The 17,103-nt window shown below is 42.9% G+C and overlaps 1 protein-coding gene across 9 annotated transcripts in view; it reads right to left on the bottom strand.

The window, feature by feature from the left end:
* TMEM63C (transmembrane protein 63C) overlaps positions 1-17,103 on the bottom strand; it is a 92,860-nt gene that overhangs the window by 22,641 nt on the left and 53,116 nt on the right. For all 9 annotated transcript variants that reach the window (XR_013160377.1, XM_077123173.1, XM_077123170.1 and 6 more), the window contains 6 exons: positions 6,753-6,895; positions 4,703-4,751; positions 2,867-2,978; positions 1,014-1,087; positions 330-410; positions 98-221 (listed from right to left, as the gene is read on the bottom strand). Coding sequence is in view for 8 of the 9 variants with exons in the window: in XM_077123173.1 (XP_076979288.1) it covers positions 98-221; positions 330-410; positions 1,014-1,087; positions 2,867-2,978; positions 4,703-4,751; positions 6,753-6,895 (583 nt within the window). In the remaining variant the exon portion in view is untranslated. The remainder of the gene's footprint in view (positions 1-97; positions 222-329; positions 411-1,013; positions 1,088-2,866; positions 2,979-4,702; positions 4,752-6,752; positions 6,896-17,103) is intronic.

Raw genomic sequence — 17,103 nt, 5'->3', positions numbered from 1 at the left:
GGCCTGGGGCTGAGGGTGCGGACAGGGGGCTGCGGACACGGAGACATGGTGTCCCAGCCCCTCCTTTGCCATTTCCCCCCATGCCCATGCCAGTTACCTTCTTGAAGCAGGTCCAGCACTCACAGAAGCACAGGCGGGAGCAGGGGTGCGTCTTGATCATCACCTTCCCACTTTTCTTGGCCTTGGCAGTGTAATAGAGGCGGCCCCGCATCGCATGGCGCCTGTCAGTGGCGGGCAGTGGGGTGAGTTCCTTCCAGTCATGGGCCAGCAGAGCTGCACCCTCCCATCTCCCGCCAGCACCCCACCTCCAGGCCCTGCCGTGGCCTCACCTCTGGTCATCCAATTCAATCAGGGTCCTGACATCGTAGCAGAAGTGGACTCTGGTCACCACGCACCCTGGGTAGGCCTCACTGCAGCCACAAACACGGACACTGAGCCAGCCTGTGGGCTAAAGCGCTACAGCCCCACAGGCCGGGCAGCTCAGCTGCCTGCCACTCCTCATTCTTGGGATGGGAGAATCCACCCCTTACTCCTAAGTCCAATCTTCAGGGATTGATCCCTGACCATTGGAGATGATTCCTAGAACAGGGCCAGGGGTGCAGAACTCAAACCACAGGGGACCAAGGTAAGAGCTGCTCATGGAGGGGTCATTTGCTCAGTGGAGGGCATCCCTGGAGCTAGAAACTTGGGTCATAGCAAATGTGTCAAGATGACCTGCTCTAGGGTTAGCTGTGGTCCAGGGGCTCCGTTGGGTTAGAGGTTGGAGCGACGAGGGAAAGGGGAGTCGGCATCACCCACATCACACTCATACCATCCAGAACATCCCTCACTGCAGACACCTGCCCCATCCCCAACAATCTCCCCCATTCTGAAAGCTGATCCTGAGCCAAGTCCAGGGAGAGCCATCACCTACAGTCTCTCGAGTCCCACCATCTTGGGCCAACTCCAGTTCACTACCCACACGACAATTTTGGAGGCAATGCATGCCTTAGCTCACCCTGGACCCCACTTACTGAAAATGTCTACTGATGATTTCTGGGTCTTGGATGTCCTTGGGGACATAGGTGATCATCAGGGTCCGTGTGACCTGGGGGGAAGCGAATGGAGAAAGAGGACTGAGCGAGGTAGGATCTATTGAGCAGGAGGGCTTGGGCGCAGGTGGCTGGTGGTCCAGAGCCCCTTGACAGTGGGCCTTCCACTCAAACCAGGCCGCCAAGCACCCTGGGCCCCCTTGCTGAGGCAGCTGAGCGCCAGCTTCCCTGGCCTGTGGCATCCCGGCCAACGGGCAGCCCCGAGGTTGGCGGGCTGGGGGGAGCCGCAGGCAGGCAAACAGTGCTTGGGTATTTTGTGTGCTCCAGCTGTGGGCCCGCTGCATGGACAGCTCTGGGCAAGAAGGAAGAGCCAGAAGGCTGCAGACAGGGTCAGGATGGAGGGTCAAAGCTCTACGGCTAGAAAGAGCTGCTCCCTTGCTGCCCACTCAGCCCCACAAATAATTCCTGGTCTCCCTGCAACCTTGAGGAACTGCCCCCCTCTGTTCCAGGGTAGAGCCCCACATCACTAGGGAAACCCCCAATATTTGACTGGGGGTTGGGGTTGAAAGATGAGCCAGGACTTTGAGCTCACTTTGGGAAGGGAAATGTCTCCCTGAGCCATCATCCTCGGGGCAACTGTCAGGAAAACTGCCGCAGGAGGCAGGGAGTTCTGGTAGAAGCTTCTGGTCACAATAAGGAAGGCCAAGGCAGCATGCCTGGGAGCGCGAAGCATTCAGAGACCTTTTATGTGGATCTGCATTTTGGGTGATTCAAGCGACTCAGTCCTTTAGGAAACTCCTCTGAGGGAGCTGAGCCCATCCCATTGACCCTTTGAAAAGCTAAGGACCGGCTGAGGATGGCGAGCCCCTCATGCTGAGCTATGCTCGGTCCTGGCAGGGACCAAGCTCTGGGTGCCCACCACAGTTCCTGGGCACTGCCTTTCCAATGCGCATGGCTGCTGCTCAAGTTCAGTCTGCTGGGACTCTTCCTGGGTGCTTTTCCTGGGCTCTGGGAGCAGACTCGAACTCGTATGCACAGCAAACCAGAAGCGGCAAAGAGATAATGTACCAAAAAGCCTCAACCAATGATAGGAGAGGGAGTTCATGGAGAAATATCCACCAGAACTCTAGGCTGCATGTTCTGCACTGACCCAGAGTTCCCCAGGGGATGCAGCTCCACTTGCACGCTGTGGCAAGTTGCTTGTTAAATCTCCCTTTTATTGGCTGTTTCCTCTTTGCCATCTCACTTCCCTATTAGTCTCCCTGATAAACTATTCAAACTCTACTCAAATTCTTGTTTCAGCATCTGTTTTCGGGGTTTCTGCCTTCAGAGAGATGAGGGAAGAGTGGTGTGGCTGCTACACAGGGCAAGGGGCCTGGGCACAGCAGGGAAAGCGAGGCTAAGACACTGGCTAGCTAAGAGCTTTACCCAGCAGTTCAGCAGGGGGCACTGACCCGTTGGGGTGAATGCCTGGAGGCCCCCAGCTGGACCCCGTGTTGGTTAACCCTTTAGTTTCTGGATGGTGGGGGAAGGTCAGGGGTCCTTGGAGAGAGGCTAGGGACAGCAAGAGTAGAGGGGTGGGGGACAGAGTGGCAGCAGCTATTAACCAGCCAGTCTGGAAGTGTTTCACTGGTTTAACACCTGGGACAGCGGTGCCACAGTGTGCCATCTGATGACTCATCAGGACTAAGAGAAGGAGGCTTGCCCCTGGTCAAGTGAAACTCCCACCCCCAGGTGTGCAGGAATGTGCCAAGCTGGGATATCTCTGAAGGGCGGGCGCAGGACAGCCCAGCTGGGAAGGGGAGTCGCTCCGATGGTTCTTTTCACTTACTCACCTTTTGGCTAGTCTTGGGCACAAACCCCAAGCAGTGATGAGCCATGAAAAGGAGATTGGTGATGAAATAGATGAAGGAGAAGCAGCTGTGCAGCCACAGGACCTTGCTCCGCCTGGGGAAGAGAAGCAGGGGGTGAGTCAGCCTCTGCTGTGGTTCACAGGAGCCACAGCACCCACCCTCTGGGGGTCCAGACACTCAGCATCCTGGAAGAGAGTGGCTGTGGTGAGAAGGGGTGTCCAGCTCTGGCTAATAAAGGCCAACATTTATTGAGTGGTTATGATATGCCAGACACCCAGCACCGAACTAAGTGCTTTTACAAGCATTTGTCCATGGGACTCTCAGAACCATTTGGGGGCGGTACTGTGATTATTTCCATTTTATCCACAAGGCACTGAGGGCCAGAGAGGGTAGGTGACCTACCCAGTGTCACTCACAGCAGTGGCAGGGCAGGGAGGTAGGCCCTGCAGGAAAGGGGGCCTGGCTGGTGGGCTCTGCCTTATCTGGGCTGGGAAGCCTGGTAGCACTCATGTCAGGCTTGCTATCCCTGCTTTCAGCTCATACAATGCTGCCCCCAAGGCATCTGGCCAGGACTGCTATTCAGAAATAGGGCCCCCGGCCTTTCTTGAAGAGGTTTGAGAAGAGAAAGGCCAACTTGCTTTAAAATGTCTCTTCCAAAAAAAAAAGTCTCCTCCACCCCTTGTCCAGAGCCTAATATTTCATACACTTTCCATCTAGCTAGAGGCCTTGATCCTCAATTGTCTCAGAGGGGGCAAGACTACACGGTAGTCTCTACGGAAATTGCCAGCTCTGCTAGTATGGATTTATGGATATTGAAGAGTTTTTTTGCTGCTCTATAGACTTTGCTTCTGGTAGGCACCTTAAACCAGTAACCAGCCTGGGGAGAAGCTCGAGCTCTGCTCTGGTGTTGATAGTACCACGGAGAGGGGGAAGTTGGCTGAAAGGGGCAGGGGTGGGAGGACACTATGGACCCATTCTGCTGATTTTAGAGTTTTGTCCAAGGCCAGCATACCCCAGGGATGGATTATAGGGAATCGGGGGCAAAGGGACTGGGAGTGGGGGGAGGAAATGTGGAGCAGCATGTGTGGGAACCCCCTGCTAGGAATCACTTCTGCTTTGTCTGGAAGTCAGCTTACCCTGGCCAAGACACTCAGTGGGTCTATTCTCTCACAGTAGGACTGTATTTTGCTCAGAACAAACTGATCTGGTCACCAATAAGATTGGCTACTTGATGCTCAATTCCAAAGGCTCCTGGACAGTGAGGGCTGGAAGGGGCTTAGAGATCATGTCTGGCAGTTCCCCAAACCCACAGAAGTTAGAGACTGAAGCTCAAAGAGGGACATACATTGCCCCAGATTCACAGCCAGTTAATGGCAGAGGTGGAGCATAAACTCAAGTCCTGTGATTCCTCAGTCCTTTCCTATGCGAATCAGAGAGGGAGGATGTGAGGTCCATGTTTCACTAAATTACATGAAGGGAGACTTGAACCTACTGATGGGTAGAGAAATAGGCTCTTGGCCTCTTGGGGGCTGCATATACTAACCAAATAGGACCATGTCTCCAAGCCTCCAGGAATGAGCAGTTTGGGTATTTCTGCCTATTACAGTATACAGGGTACACTGAGGCAACAAGAGTCCTGCCCCACCCAGCTCATGCAACTCCAGGCATCCCACTCAGGACTTGGATTCCTAGGACACCAGGATTTTCTTAACAGAAAAGAATTAAGTACTGACACATCAGGGACCAGCACACTGGCCCAAAGCCTCCCACCAACACCCCCAGCCAGTAGAGTGGGAGGTAAGAAGACCAGGTACCTACTCTGTGGAGACATTGACAATGGTGGTCCGACCAAAGTGACTTTTCCGATCTGAAAGAGAAGAAAGTTGATTGACGTTGACCTGGCTCCTTGCAGTGGGCACCAGAATTCAAGGTTCTATAGACCTCAGGTCTAGAGAAACTTGCCTACATCCTTCTTTTCCTTCTAGTTCCCCAGGGCTTATACCCAATTTCTGACAAAAGCAGCAGAGGTCTCTTCTTCCCCCTGGTACTGTTGACTGGGCTCCTTGGCTGTAAAGCAAGACTGAGTCTTCACGCGGCATCCCTAGTGCATGACCGGCATGCAGTAGACTCCCAGTGAAAGCTCCCTGGAGGAACCTGGCTGTCCCACCAGCAGTGGAATGATGAAATTAGCAACGATGTTACCCCTGGCAACGGTCATAAGAACTCAAAACTCCAGAAAATGAGATGCTGGTTCATTCAAACCCTGTAAAATTTTCTGGCTAAGTATTTTAGTTTGTTCAGACATCTACAGGTTTTCTGAAATGTGTCTGAAAAGCCTGCATTATATTTAATGGCCAATGCACTAGCTCTTGAGAGGAGAATCTGGAAAGACAGGACTCAGAAGTTACTCTGGCTGTGGAATTTGGTGGCGTAGACATTTAATACGCTATGCTGAGCTAATTAAGGTCTACCTCTCGCCTAGAAGGAACAGATAAACAGGTATCTTGGTAAAGCTGGATGCCACCTGGGTGAATCAGGTGCTCTCCTACACAATTACACTGCTTAGCTTTCATACAGTTCCATCTGTCTTCATAATTCTATTTGAAATTCTGACTGCAATTCACTGGGTACTATGCCAGTTTGTCCCCAGAAAAGCCATCTTCTTAAATCCTGATTTAAAACTGTTGGGTAGGAGCTTTTTTTTTTCTCTCTCTCTTTTTCTTTTATTTTGTGTGTGCAGGCACCGGGAATCGAACCTGGGTATCTGGCATGGCAGGTGAGAACTCTGCCTGTTGAGCCACTGTGGCACACCCTATTGGGTAGGATCTTTTTTATTAAGTTGTTTCCATGGGGGACCTTTGATTAGGTAGTTTCCATGGAGATGTGTCTCCACCATTCAAGGTGGGTCACTTACTGGAGTCCTTTAGGAGGGAACCCTTTGGGAAAAGCTTCAGAGCTAACACAGATAGACATTTAGAGATCCAGAAGGAAAACACCCTGGGGAAGCTGTTTGAAACCAGAAGCCAAAGGAATAGCAGATGCCAGTCAGCCTTTCTTGAGTCAAGGTATCTTTGTCTGGATGCCTTAGTTTGGACATTTTTCTGGCCTTAGAATTGTAAACTTTTTCCTGTCATAAAAGTTAACCCATTTCTGATATATGGCATTTCCAACAGCATTAACAAACCAGAACTGGCATTTATTACATCAGAAATTGTGCTCAGCATTCGATGCACATTATCTCCCAATCCCTATGGCAGCCAAGGAAACCGGGGCTTTGCAAGCTCAATTTGCAGAGTGTGAGATTAAATCACTTGCTTGATTGTACAGAATTGTTTATCGGGGAGCTGATGTGGGTAAAAGCTCTGCAGCTAAGATTCACAGCATGGTTTTTCTGTCTTCAAAGCCCAAGCCCTCATCCACGACATTATTCTGTCAAAGAATTTATCCATAATAATGAATGTGGGTAGAACTCCTATGTGATAAAGTCTGCACTGTATACAACAGTGTGGGTATCAGGAGAAGTGCAATTCATAGAACTTTGCAGAGGGTCACATGTATTATGAGGCCCTCCCTGAATATCTGGCCAGGTACTGGTGTGGACCTGAATGAACATACAGCTTCACACTAAATGAATACTATATGCCTGCAATGTGCTAGGTCTTGGGTCACACACCTTTAACTATGTAACAAACAGGTATCATCTCCAGTCAGAGAACAAAAGCATGGCTTGCCAAAGGCCACGTGACTACTAACTACCAGAGGTGGATTTAAAATCCAGATTTCTTGATTCCCAAGACCCAAGCACTGACCTGCCTACCAGGCAGCCCCTTAGGTGTAGTGGTCCAGGGTCCCACTGAGCTCTGCTTACCCAGAACAGTTCCCATGTAGTTGACAGGCAAGATGACGCCCAAGGAGGGGATGCAGAGGATGAGGACGAAGGTGATGAGGTGGTACTGGAACATCATGTAGATGCGGGCATCGTCTCCACATTTGTCAATCAGCTCTTCGTTCCTGGAAGAAACACACAAGTAAGGACTCTTCTCAGCAGTCAATGTGGCCACAGATTAAGTTGGAGGGAGGTTGATGAAATGTAGAGGAGAGTACCATTCCTTCCCAAGTTTTTGTTTTTGTTTTCATTAGAAGTTTTACGAATTAGAATTAATTTTTAGAATTTAGAACTATCACTCTTCTTCTCAAGGTCTCTTACGCCTGAAATATATTTTGCTAAGTTCCACAGGCATATCTAAGATAGAAGCTGTATTACAGGTAAACACTTAGCAAGTTAGAAGTACTCTTGCAATCAAGCATTCATTCTTTCTTTTATTGCTTCAAACATTTTGAGTGCTTGCTATGGTGCAGGCACCAGACAAAGCACTAGTGATATCAAGATTCAGCCTCTCTCCATGCCAAAAAACAAAAAGAAGTGTTTCTTTAAATGCTTAAATTAAAAATGGATACTTGAAAGCCACAATGATTTATCAGTCCACACTGCCAGATGGTCTAAAGTTAAAAAGTTGGTCCATGCCAAGTGTTGCGAGGGTATGGGGCATTGGAAGTTCTCATAGACTCCTTGTGTGTACACTTGACAGCCACTTTCGAAAGCAATTGGTATTATCTACTGAAATATATGCACAGCTTATGAACAAGCAGTTCCACTCTTAGGTTTATGCTCAACATACATGCACATATGCATCAAGAGACGTACACAGATGTATTATTTGTAACAGCCTCAAATTAGAAACAATCTAAATATATATCAACCGTAGAATGGATATATAAATTGTGATCTATTTTTATCTATATATCTATCCATCCATTATCCACCTACCTACCTATCCATCTCTCATATTCCTTCTATATATAGATGGCTATAGGTATGGATGATGGACTACTACACTGTGATAAGAATGAATGCCCCATAGCTGAACCTCAAAATACAGAGTTTCCATATGCATCTCCTATTATTAACACTTTACAATTGAATCAATGATTACAGTTACACTGTTAATCATACCCCATAGTTTGCATTTGAGTTCACTGTGTTGTACAGTCCTATAGTTTAAAAAATTTTTTATTCTAGTAACATGTATACACCCTACATTTTTCCCTTTTAATCATGTTCAAACATATAATTCAGTAGTGTTAATTACATTTGCAATCTTGTGCTACCATCACTGCTATCTATTACCAAAAGTTTTCATCATCCTAAATAAGAACTCTGTACCAATTAAGCATTTGATCCCCATTCCCTACCTGCACCCCAACCTCTAGCAACCTGTATTCTACTTTCTGACTCTATGGATTTGCTTATTCTAATTATTTCACATCAGTGAGATCATACAGTATTTGTACTTTCGTGTCTGGCTTATTTCATTCAAAATGATCTCTTCAACGTCACCATGCTGTTGCATGTATCAGAACACCATTCTTTTCTCCTGCTAAATAATATTCCATTGTATGTATATACCACATTTTGGTTAGCCATTCACCTGTTGATGGCTAGTTTTCATCTTTTGGCAATGGTGGATAATGCCACTGTGAACACTGGAGTGCAAATCTCTGTTCGAGTCCCTGCTTTCAATTATTTGGGGTATATACCTAGAAGTAGGATTCCTGGGTTATAAGGTAATTCTATACTTAACTTTCTGAAATACCACTAAATTGTTTGGTCATCGTGGCTGCACTGTTTTACATTCTCACCAACAAAACACTAGGGTTCTTATTTCATCACATTCTAACATTTGTTATTTTCAATTTTTAAAATAGTAGCCATTCTAGTAGACATGAAACAGTATCTCATTATTACTGGGTTGAATTTCGCTAATAGCTGATGATGTTCAAGATCTTTTCAGATGCTTATTGGCCATTTGTATATCTTCCATGGAGAAATGTTTATTGAAACCTGCCCAGTTTTAAATTGAGCTTGACTTTTTGCTGGTGATTTGTAGGATTTCCTTATATATTTTGAATATTAAACCCTTATTGGTTATGTGGTTCCCTAATATTTTCTCTCGTTTTGTAGGTTGCCTTTTTTTCTTTCATAATGAAGTCCTTTGTTGCACAAAAGTTTCAATTTTGATGCAATCCCATTTCTCTATTTTTCATTTGTTGCTCAGGCATTTGGTATAAAGTCTAAGAAACCACTGACTAGCAAAAGGACCTGAAGATGCTTCCCTATGTTTTCTTCCAGAAATTTTATAGTTATGGTTGTTATATTTAACTCTTTGATCCAATTTGAGTTCATTTTTGTACACAGTGTGAGTTGGGGTTCACCTTCATTCTTTTGCATAGAGATATCCGGTTTTTCAGCACCATTTGTTATTTTCCCCATCGAGTGGACTTGGCATCTTGTCAAAAATCAATTGGAAAAAAAAATCAATTGGTCAGGGTGGGCAACAGTGACTTAGTGGCAGAGTTCTCGCCTGCCATGCTGGACACCTGGGTTCAATTCCCAGTGCCTGCCCATGCAAAAAAAAAAAAAAAAAAAAAATCAATTGGTGAAAAGCCAGATTCACTAGGTCAGCCAAAAACAGAGTCTCAGTCTCTCCATTTTTCCTTTAGATTATTTTACCAATGGATGCTTTTGTTTTCCAACCAACACAGATGTGCCTCAGGCTGGTGTTCTCTTGCCTTTTTTAGAACAGACCCAAAAATTCACACTCAAAGAAAGATCTGTACTAAAAAGGCAGTTCAAGCCTGGTAATGTCACTGGGACAAGATCAACTTGGGTAGGGAATCTGGAATATTAGTCTGAAAATAATGATTCCACAATTTTTTTGGTCCCCATCATGATAATAATGTAATTTAGGGCCTGGAGCATCTGCAAAGATCATTTCATTTTAATAATTTACATATTAAGTTTTCCTTTGAACTAGAAATGCAAAATCAGAGCAATATAAACTCCTTATTCACAAGTGAATAAGGGAATATTATTTTTAGGCTTCATAGAAATATTGCTTATAAATATAACTGGAGGAATAGTTTTATAAATCTGTTATTGATAAAGACTGGTCTTTGTCATGCTAGATTCACTTTAATCAATCACTTTGCACTGCTATTTGTTTTACAAAAGACTAAAGTAATAATCATATATAGAGTTAGGCTATTTCTTTAAGAATTTATGGAAAATATGCCTTTTGACCTAGCAAGCAAAAACAATATTAGAATATTTTCTAGTTCATTTCTGATTTTAGTTATTTGCATCCTCTCTCTTATTTTTCTTTGTCAGTTCTAGGCAAAGGGTTGGTCAATTTTATTGATCTCTTCAAAGAACCAACTTTGGGTTTTATTAATTCTATTGTTTTTTTCTCTATTTCATTTATTGCCACTCTAACATGTATTTCCTTCTTTCTGTTAACATTGGACTTAGTCTGCTCTTCTTTTACTAATTTTTCCAGTTGTAAAATTACGTCTCTAATTCGAGATCTTCTTTTTTAATGGAAGCATTTAGAGCTATCAGTTTCCCTCTCAGAATGGTCTTTGCTGCATCCACAAGTATTGGTACACTGTGTTTCATTTTCATTTGTCTCAAGATATTTCCCAATTTCTTCTTTGACTCACTGGTTGTTGAAGAGTGTCTTGATTAATTTCTATACACTTGTAAATTTTCCAGTTCTCCCTCTGTTATTGATTTCTAGCTTCATTCACTGTGGTCAGAGCAGATACATTGAAAGAGAACAATATTTTTGAATTTTTAGAGATTTGTTTTGTAACCTAACTTATGCACTATCCTAGAGAATGACCCATTTGCACTAGAGAAGGATGTGCATTCTACTGCTCTTGGGTGGTGTTCTATATGTGTCCACTAAATATAGTTGGTTTACAGTACTGTCCAAGTTTACTATTTCCTTGCTGTCTTCTATCTAGATACTCTACCCATTATTGAAAGTGCTGCATTGAAGACTCCTACTATTAATGTAGAATCACCTACTTCTCCCTTCACATCTGCCAATATTTGCATCATACATTTGGGGCTCTGCTTTTAGGTGCATGTATAGTTATAATTGTTATGTGTTCTTGCTGAATTGACCACTTTATCAGTATGTAATGACCTTCCTTGTCCCTCGTAACAGCTTTTTTTTTCTACTTAAAAGTCTTTTATTTGATGTTAATATAGTTACCCCAGCTTTCTTTTGGTTATTTTTTTGCATGGTATATATATATTTTACCATCCATTTACTTTCAAGCTACTTGTGTCTTTGAATTTAAGGTGAGTCCTTTGAAAAAAGCATATGGTTGGGTCAGTCTTCTTAAATCCATTTTGCCAATATCTGCCTTTTGAATGGAGAGTTTAATCCATTTACATTTAAAGTAATTGCTGGTAATGCAGGACTTTCCTCTGCCATTTTGCTCTTTGGTCTTTATAAATCTTATACCTTTTTCCCCTCAATCCTTCTATTAATGCCTACTTTCACATTCATTTTATTTTTTGACAGTATACCATTTCGAGTTGCTTCTCATCCTTTTGTATATATATATATTTCACATATTTTACCATGGGACTTAAATATCCAAAATCCATAATAATTAGGTTTGATTTGATGCCAATTTAACTTCAATAGTACACACAAAAACTGCTTCTATAGCCCCTGTCCCCCTACCTCATTTAAATACTTGTTACAAATTATACCTTTATACATTGTATATCCCAAACCACAGATTTATTGTTATTTTTTATGCAACTGCATTTTAGAACCTGTAAGGAGTAAAAAGTGGAATTGCATGTCAAGACATACAATACAACAGTACTTGTGTTCATTATTACTCATATGGTTACCTTTACCAGAGGTTTTGTATTTCTTTATGCCACTTTGATCCACTGTTTCATTTCCTTCCCTTTCATGCACAAGAATTCCTTTTAGTATTGCTTGTAGGGCAGTTCTAGAGGTGATGAACTCCCTCAGCTTTTGTTCATCTAGGAATGCCTTAAATGATCCCTCATTTTTGAAAGATGGTCTCACCAGATAGAAAATTATTGGTTGGCAATTGTTTTCTTTCAGCAATTTAAATATTTTGTACTAACTTCTTGCTTCCATGGTTTCTGATGAGAAATCAGCACTTAATCTTATTGGGACTCTCTTCTGAAAAGCACATTGTTTTATTATTTCAGCTTTCAGAATTCTCTCCTTGTCCTTGGCATTTGACAGTTCGACTACTATGTGTTCTGGGTGTAGTTCTCTTAGAGTTCATCCTGTTCTGAGTTCATCAAGCTTTTTGGATGTGCATATTCACATCGTTCATTACATTTGGGAAGTTTTCTGCTATTATTTCCTTTATTATTCCTTTTGCCCCTTTGTCTCTCTCTACTCCTCCCATAACGCATTTATCATTACACTTGATGGTTTCCCATGGGTCTCTTAGACTTGGTTCATATTCTTTTCATTTTTTTTCCTTTCTGCTCCTCAGACTGAATCATTTCAATTGTCTTGTCTTCGAGTTCACTGACTCTTTCTTCTGCCAGCTACAATCTTTTATTGAAAGGTATCATTTCCTCATTTTTTAGCCAGGTACTGACAAGTACAATAATATGCTAAATTACCAATGAGTTAGAGCATTTGAATGAAGCTGAATGTGAGAATGATAGAGGGAGGAGGCCTGGGGGCACAAATGAAATCAGAAGGAAAGATAGACGATAAAGACTGAGATGGCATAATCTAGGAATGCATAGAGTATATAATGATAGTGACTAAATAGATGGTAATTAATATTTTAAACTTTAACTTATGTGTGAGACTAAAGCAAAAAATGTTTATTTGGTACAAAATTTATATTTGGACTAGTGCATTTCCTAATATAACTTATGTGGACAGCTTAATCAAACACCATAGTACTTGGAAACTTGAGTAGCCATGAGATTTTGTAGGTTTATCCAGAGTGATGCCCCAGTAAGTCCCAGAATGATTTGAACAGTGAATAAAAAAGTGTTTGCAAAGTCCCCTTGGGGGAATGGTGAGAAAGGGGGAAAATTCAACTTCTCCAAGTGGAGAATTCTTAATATTCTCACAAGCAGTGGGGACAACCAAAGCAATAGGCCGAGCCCCCAATCTTGGGTTTGTCCAAGTGAAACTTAACCCCGCAAAGGATAGGCTAAGCCTACTTAAAATTAGGCCTAAGAACTTCTGGGTCAAGATGGCAGCTTAACAACATGCGCATTTTAATTCATCCTCCAGAACAACTAGTAAATAACCAGAAACAGTACAGAACAGCTCCTGGGGCCACGTCAGTGACCAGACACACAGCATATCCCAGTCTGGACCAGCTGGACCGGCTGCGAGCATGCCCCAGAACCGTGAGTTCCCAAAGCTGTGGCGGCCAACGCCCCTCCCCCACAGGCCGCTTCCCAGAGGGGAAAGGAAAGGACTTCACCAGCAGCAGGGACTGGGCACAATCAAATGCCAATTGTGGAACTAATTAACAAATTCTGACTTCTAAAAATAGGCCCTCAGCTTAGGTGAACCTGATCAAAGCAGAGGTTGCTCATTTTTGCCCTGGCGCCAAGGGGGCAGGACTGACAGAAAAAGGGGGAAAAAAAAGAAGGAAACAGAGGTTTTTGTGACTGTGTATCTACAAAGGCTTGACTGCCTCTGGATACAGTGGCAGGACTTTTCAGGCTGCAACTGCCCCAGGCATAAGCAGAAGTGAGCTCTTTTGGGGGCTTTTCTGGAGACTGTGCCTTCCCCAGGGGAGGGGTGAAGCCCCACCCAGGTGGAATCCCTCCATCAAGGAATTCAGACACCAGGGCTTGGTAATTTGAAACCATTAAAACCAGCCTACAACCTCTCCTCTGTCTCCACCACACCCCCAGCAGGGAGAGTCTGCCAAAGTTAAAGGTACCGCATCATCTTATGCTGGTGGGACCTGCAGGCAGACAAGCGCCACATACTGGGCAGGATAAGAAAAACAGAGTCCAGAGACTTTACAGGAAAGTCTTTCAACCTGCTGGGTCTCACCCTCAGGGAAAACCGACACAGGTGACTCTTTCCTCCTGATAGGAGGCCAGTTTGGTATGGGAAAATCTGGCTGGGGTCTATAATATCTAAGTAGACCCTCCTAAGTGTGTGGGGGGGAAAGGCACCACACAAGCAGGGCAAGAAACAAGAAAACAAGAACAGGAAAATTCTCTTCTGTTAAACAAAACTTAAGATAGAGGTCCAGATAAAGCTGAACAGAATGTCAAAGAACAGATAGACAACAAATTCATCCAGCAAGAAAACCTAGATAAAAGAAGTGAAAGCAATCTCCAGAATAAACTAATTAAGGTGATTAAATGCCTAGACGCCAGCAAAAAATAACAAATCACACTAGGAAAATTGAAGATATGGCCTGGTCAAAGGAACAAACCAACAATTCAAATGACATACAGGAGCTGAAACAATTAATTCAGAATGTACGAACAGACATGGGAAACCTCATCAAAAACCAAATCAACGAATTGAGGGAGGATATAAAGAAGGTAAAACAAAGAACAAAAAGAAGAAACAAAGTCTGAAAAAACAAATCACAGAACTTATGGGAATGAAAGACACAGTAGAAGAGATGAAAAAAACAATGGAAACCTACAATGGTAGATTTCGAGAGACACAACATAGGATTTCTGAACTGGAGGACAGAACATCTGAAATCCAACAAGAAACAGAAACTATAGGGAAAAACATGGAAAAATATAAGCAGGGACTCAGGGAATTGAAAGACAATATGAAGCGCATGAATATACGTGTTGTGGGTGTCCCAGAAGGAGAAGAGAAGGGAAAAAGAGGAGAAAAACTAATGGAGGAAATTATCACTGAAAATTTCCCAATTCTTATGAAAGACTTAAAATTACAGATCCAAGAAGTGCAGTGTACCCCAAAGAGAATAGATCCAAATAGACATACTCCAAGACACTTAATAATCAGAATGTCAGAGGTCAAAGAGAAAGAGAGGATCTTGAAAGCAGCAAGAGAAAAGCAACCCATCACATACAAGGGAAGCCCAATAAGACTATGCGCAGATCTCTCAGCAGAAACCATGGAAGCGAGAAGACAGTGGGATAATATATTTAAATTATTAACAGAGAAAAACTGCCAACCAAGAATTCTATATCCAGCAAAATTGTCCTTCAAAAATGAAGGAGAAATTAAAATATTTTCAGACAAAAAATCACTGAGAGAATTTGTGACCAAGAGACCAGCTCTGCAAGAAACTAAAGGGAACACTAGAGACAGATACGAAGACAGAAGAGAGAGGTGTGGAGAAGAGCGTAGAAAGGAAGACTAAGAGTAAAGGTAAAAAGAAGGAAAATTAGATATGACATATAAAATCCAGAAGGCAAAATAGTAGAAGAAAGTACTACCCATGCAGTAATAACACTGAATGTTAATGGATTAAACTCTCCAATCAAAAGACATAGTCTGGCAGAATAGATTAAAAAACAGGACCCATCTATATGCTGTCTCTACTCAAAGGACATGAGGCCAGGACACAAATGGACATTTACACACCAACGTTTATAGCAGCATTATTAACAATTACCAAGAGATGGAAACAGCCAAAATGTCCACCAACAGACAGTTGGCTAAACTATGACATTTACATAAGATGGAATATTATGCAGCTGTAAGACAGAATAAAGTTATGAAGTACGTAACAACATGAATGGAACTTAAGGACATTATGCTGAGTGTGATTAGCCAGAAACAAAAGGACAAATACGGTATGGTCTCACTGATATGAACTGACATTAGTGAATAAACTTGGAATATTTCCTTGGTAACAGAGACCATCAGGAGATAGAAATAGGGTAAGATACTGGGTAATTGGAGCTGAAGGGATATAGATTGTGCAACAGGACTGAATACAAAAACTCAGAAATGGACAGCACAGTATTACCTAACTGTAATACAATTATGTTAAAACACTGAATGAAACTGCATATGAGAATGATAGAGGGAGGAGGGCTGGGGCATAAATGAAATCACAAAGAAAGATAGACGATAAAGATTGAGATGGTATAATCTAGAAATGCTTGAAGTGTATAATGATAGTGACTAAATGTACAAATTTAAAAAATGTTTTTGCGTGAGGAAGAACAAAAGAATGTCATTACTGCAGTGTGCTGAAAATAGATGGTACTTAATATTTTAAAATTTCAATTAATGTGAGACTAAAGCAAAAAATGTTTATTTGGTACAAATCTATACTTTGACTAGTGCATCTCCTAGTATAACTTATGTAGATAGTTGATTGAACACCTTAAGTACATTGAACTTTGTATAGGACATGAGATTTTGTTGGTTTGTCCAGGTGATGCCCTGATGAATTTGATCAGTGAGTGGAAAAGTATTTGCAAAGTCCCCTTCGGGGAATGGTGAGAAAGGGGGAAAACTCAACTTCCCCAAGTTGAATTCTTGATATTCTCACAAGCAGTGTGGACAACCAAAGCTATAGGCTGAGCCCCCAGTCTTGGGGTTTGTTCATATGAAACTTAACCCCACAGGGGATAGGTTAAACCTACTTAAAATTAGGCCTAAGAGTCACCCCCAAGAGAACCTCTTTTGTTGCTCAGATGTGGCCTCTCTCTCCAGCCAACACAGCAAGCAGACTCAGCACCCTCCCCTGTCTACGTGGGACATGACTACCAGGGGTGTGGACCTTCCTGGCAGCATGGGACAGAAATCCCAGAATGAGCTGAGATTCAGCTCAAGGGATTGTGAAAAACTCTAGAATAGGTTGAGACCCAGCATCGGGAGATTGAGAAAACCTTCTTGACCAAGGGGGGGAAGAGTGAAATGAGACAAGTGTCAATGGCTGAGAGATTCCAAACGGAGTCAAGAGGTTATCCTGGAGGTTATTCTTATGCATTAAGTAGATATCACCTTGTTATCCAAGATGTAATGGAGAGGTTGGAGGGAACTGCCTGAAAATGTGGAGCTGTGTTCCAGTAGCCATGTTTCTTGAGGATGATTGTATAATGATATAACTTTCACAATGTGACTGTGTGATTGTGAAAACCTTGTGTCTGATGCTCCTTTTATCTACCTTGTCAACAGATGAGAGGAACATATGGAATAAAAATGAATAATAGGGGGAACAAATGTTAAAATAGATTTAGTTTGAAATTCTAGTGATCGATGAAAGGGATCAGTAAGGGGTATGGCTTGTAAAAATTTTTTTTTTTCTGTTTGTTATATTTTTCTGTTGTCTTTTTATTTCTTTTCCTGAATTGATGCTGATGTTCTGGG

This window comes from Tamandua tetradactyla, chromosome 12, assembly GCF_023851605.1.
Source record: "Tamandua tetradactyla isolate mTamTet1 chromosome 12, mTamTet1.pri, whole genome shotgun sequence".
Lineage (NCBI taxonomy): Eukaryota > Metazoa > Chordata > Mammalia > Pilosa > Myrmecophagidae > Tamandua > Tamandua tetradactyla.
The sequence above is the reverse complement of the archived record's forward strand: the minus strand, read 5'-3'. Positions and strand labels throughout refer to the sequence as shown.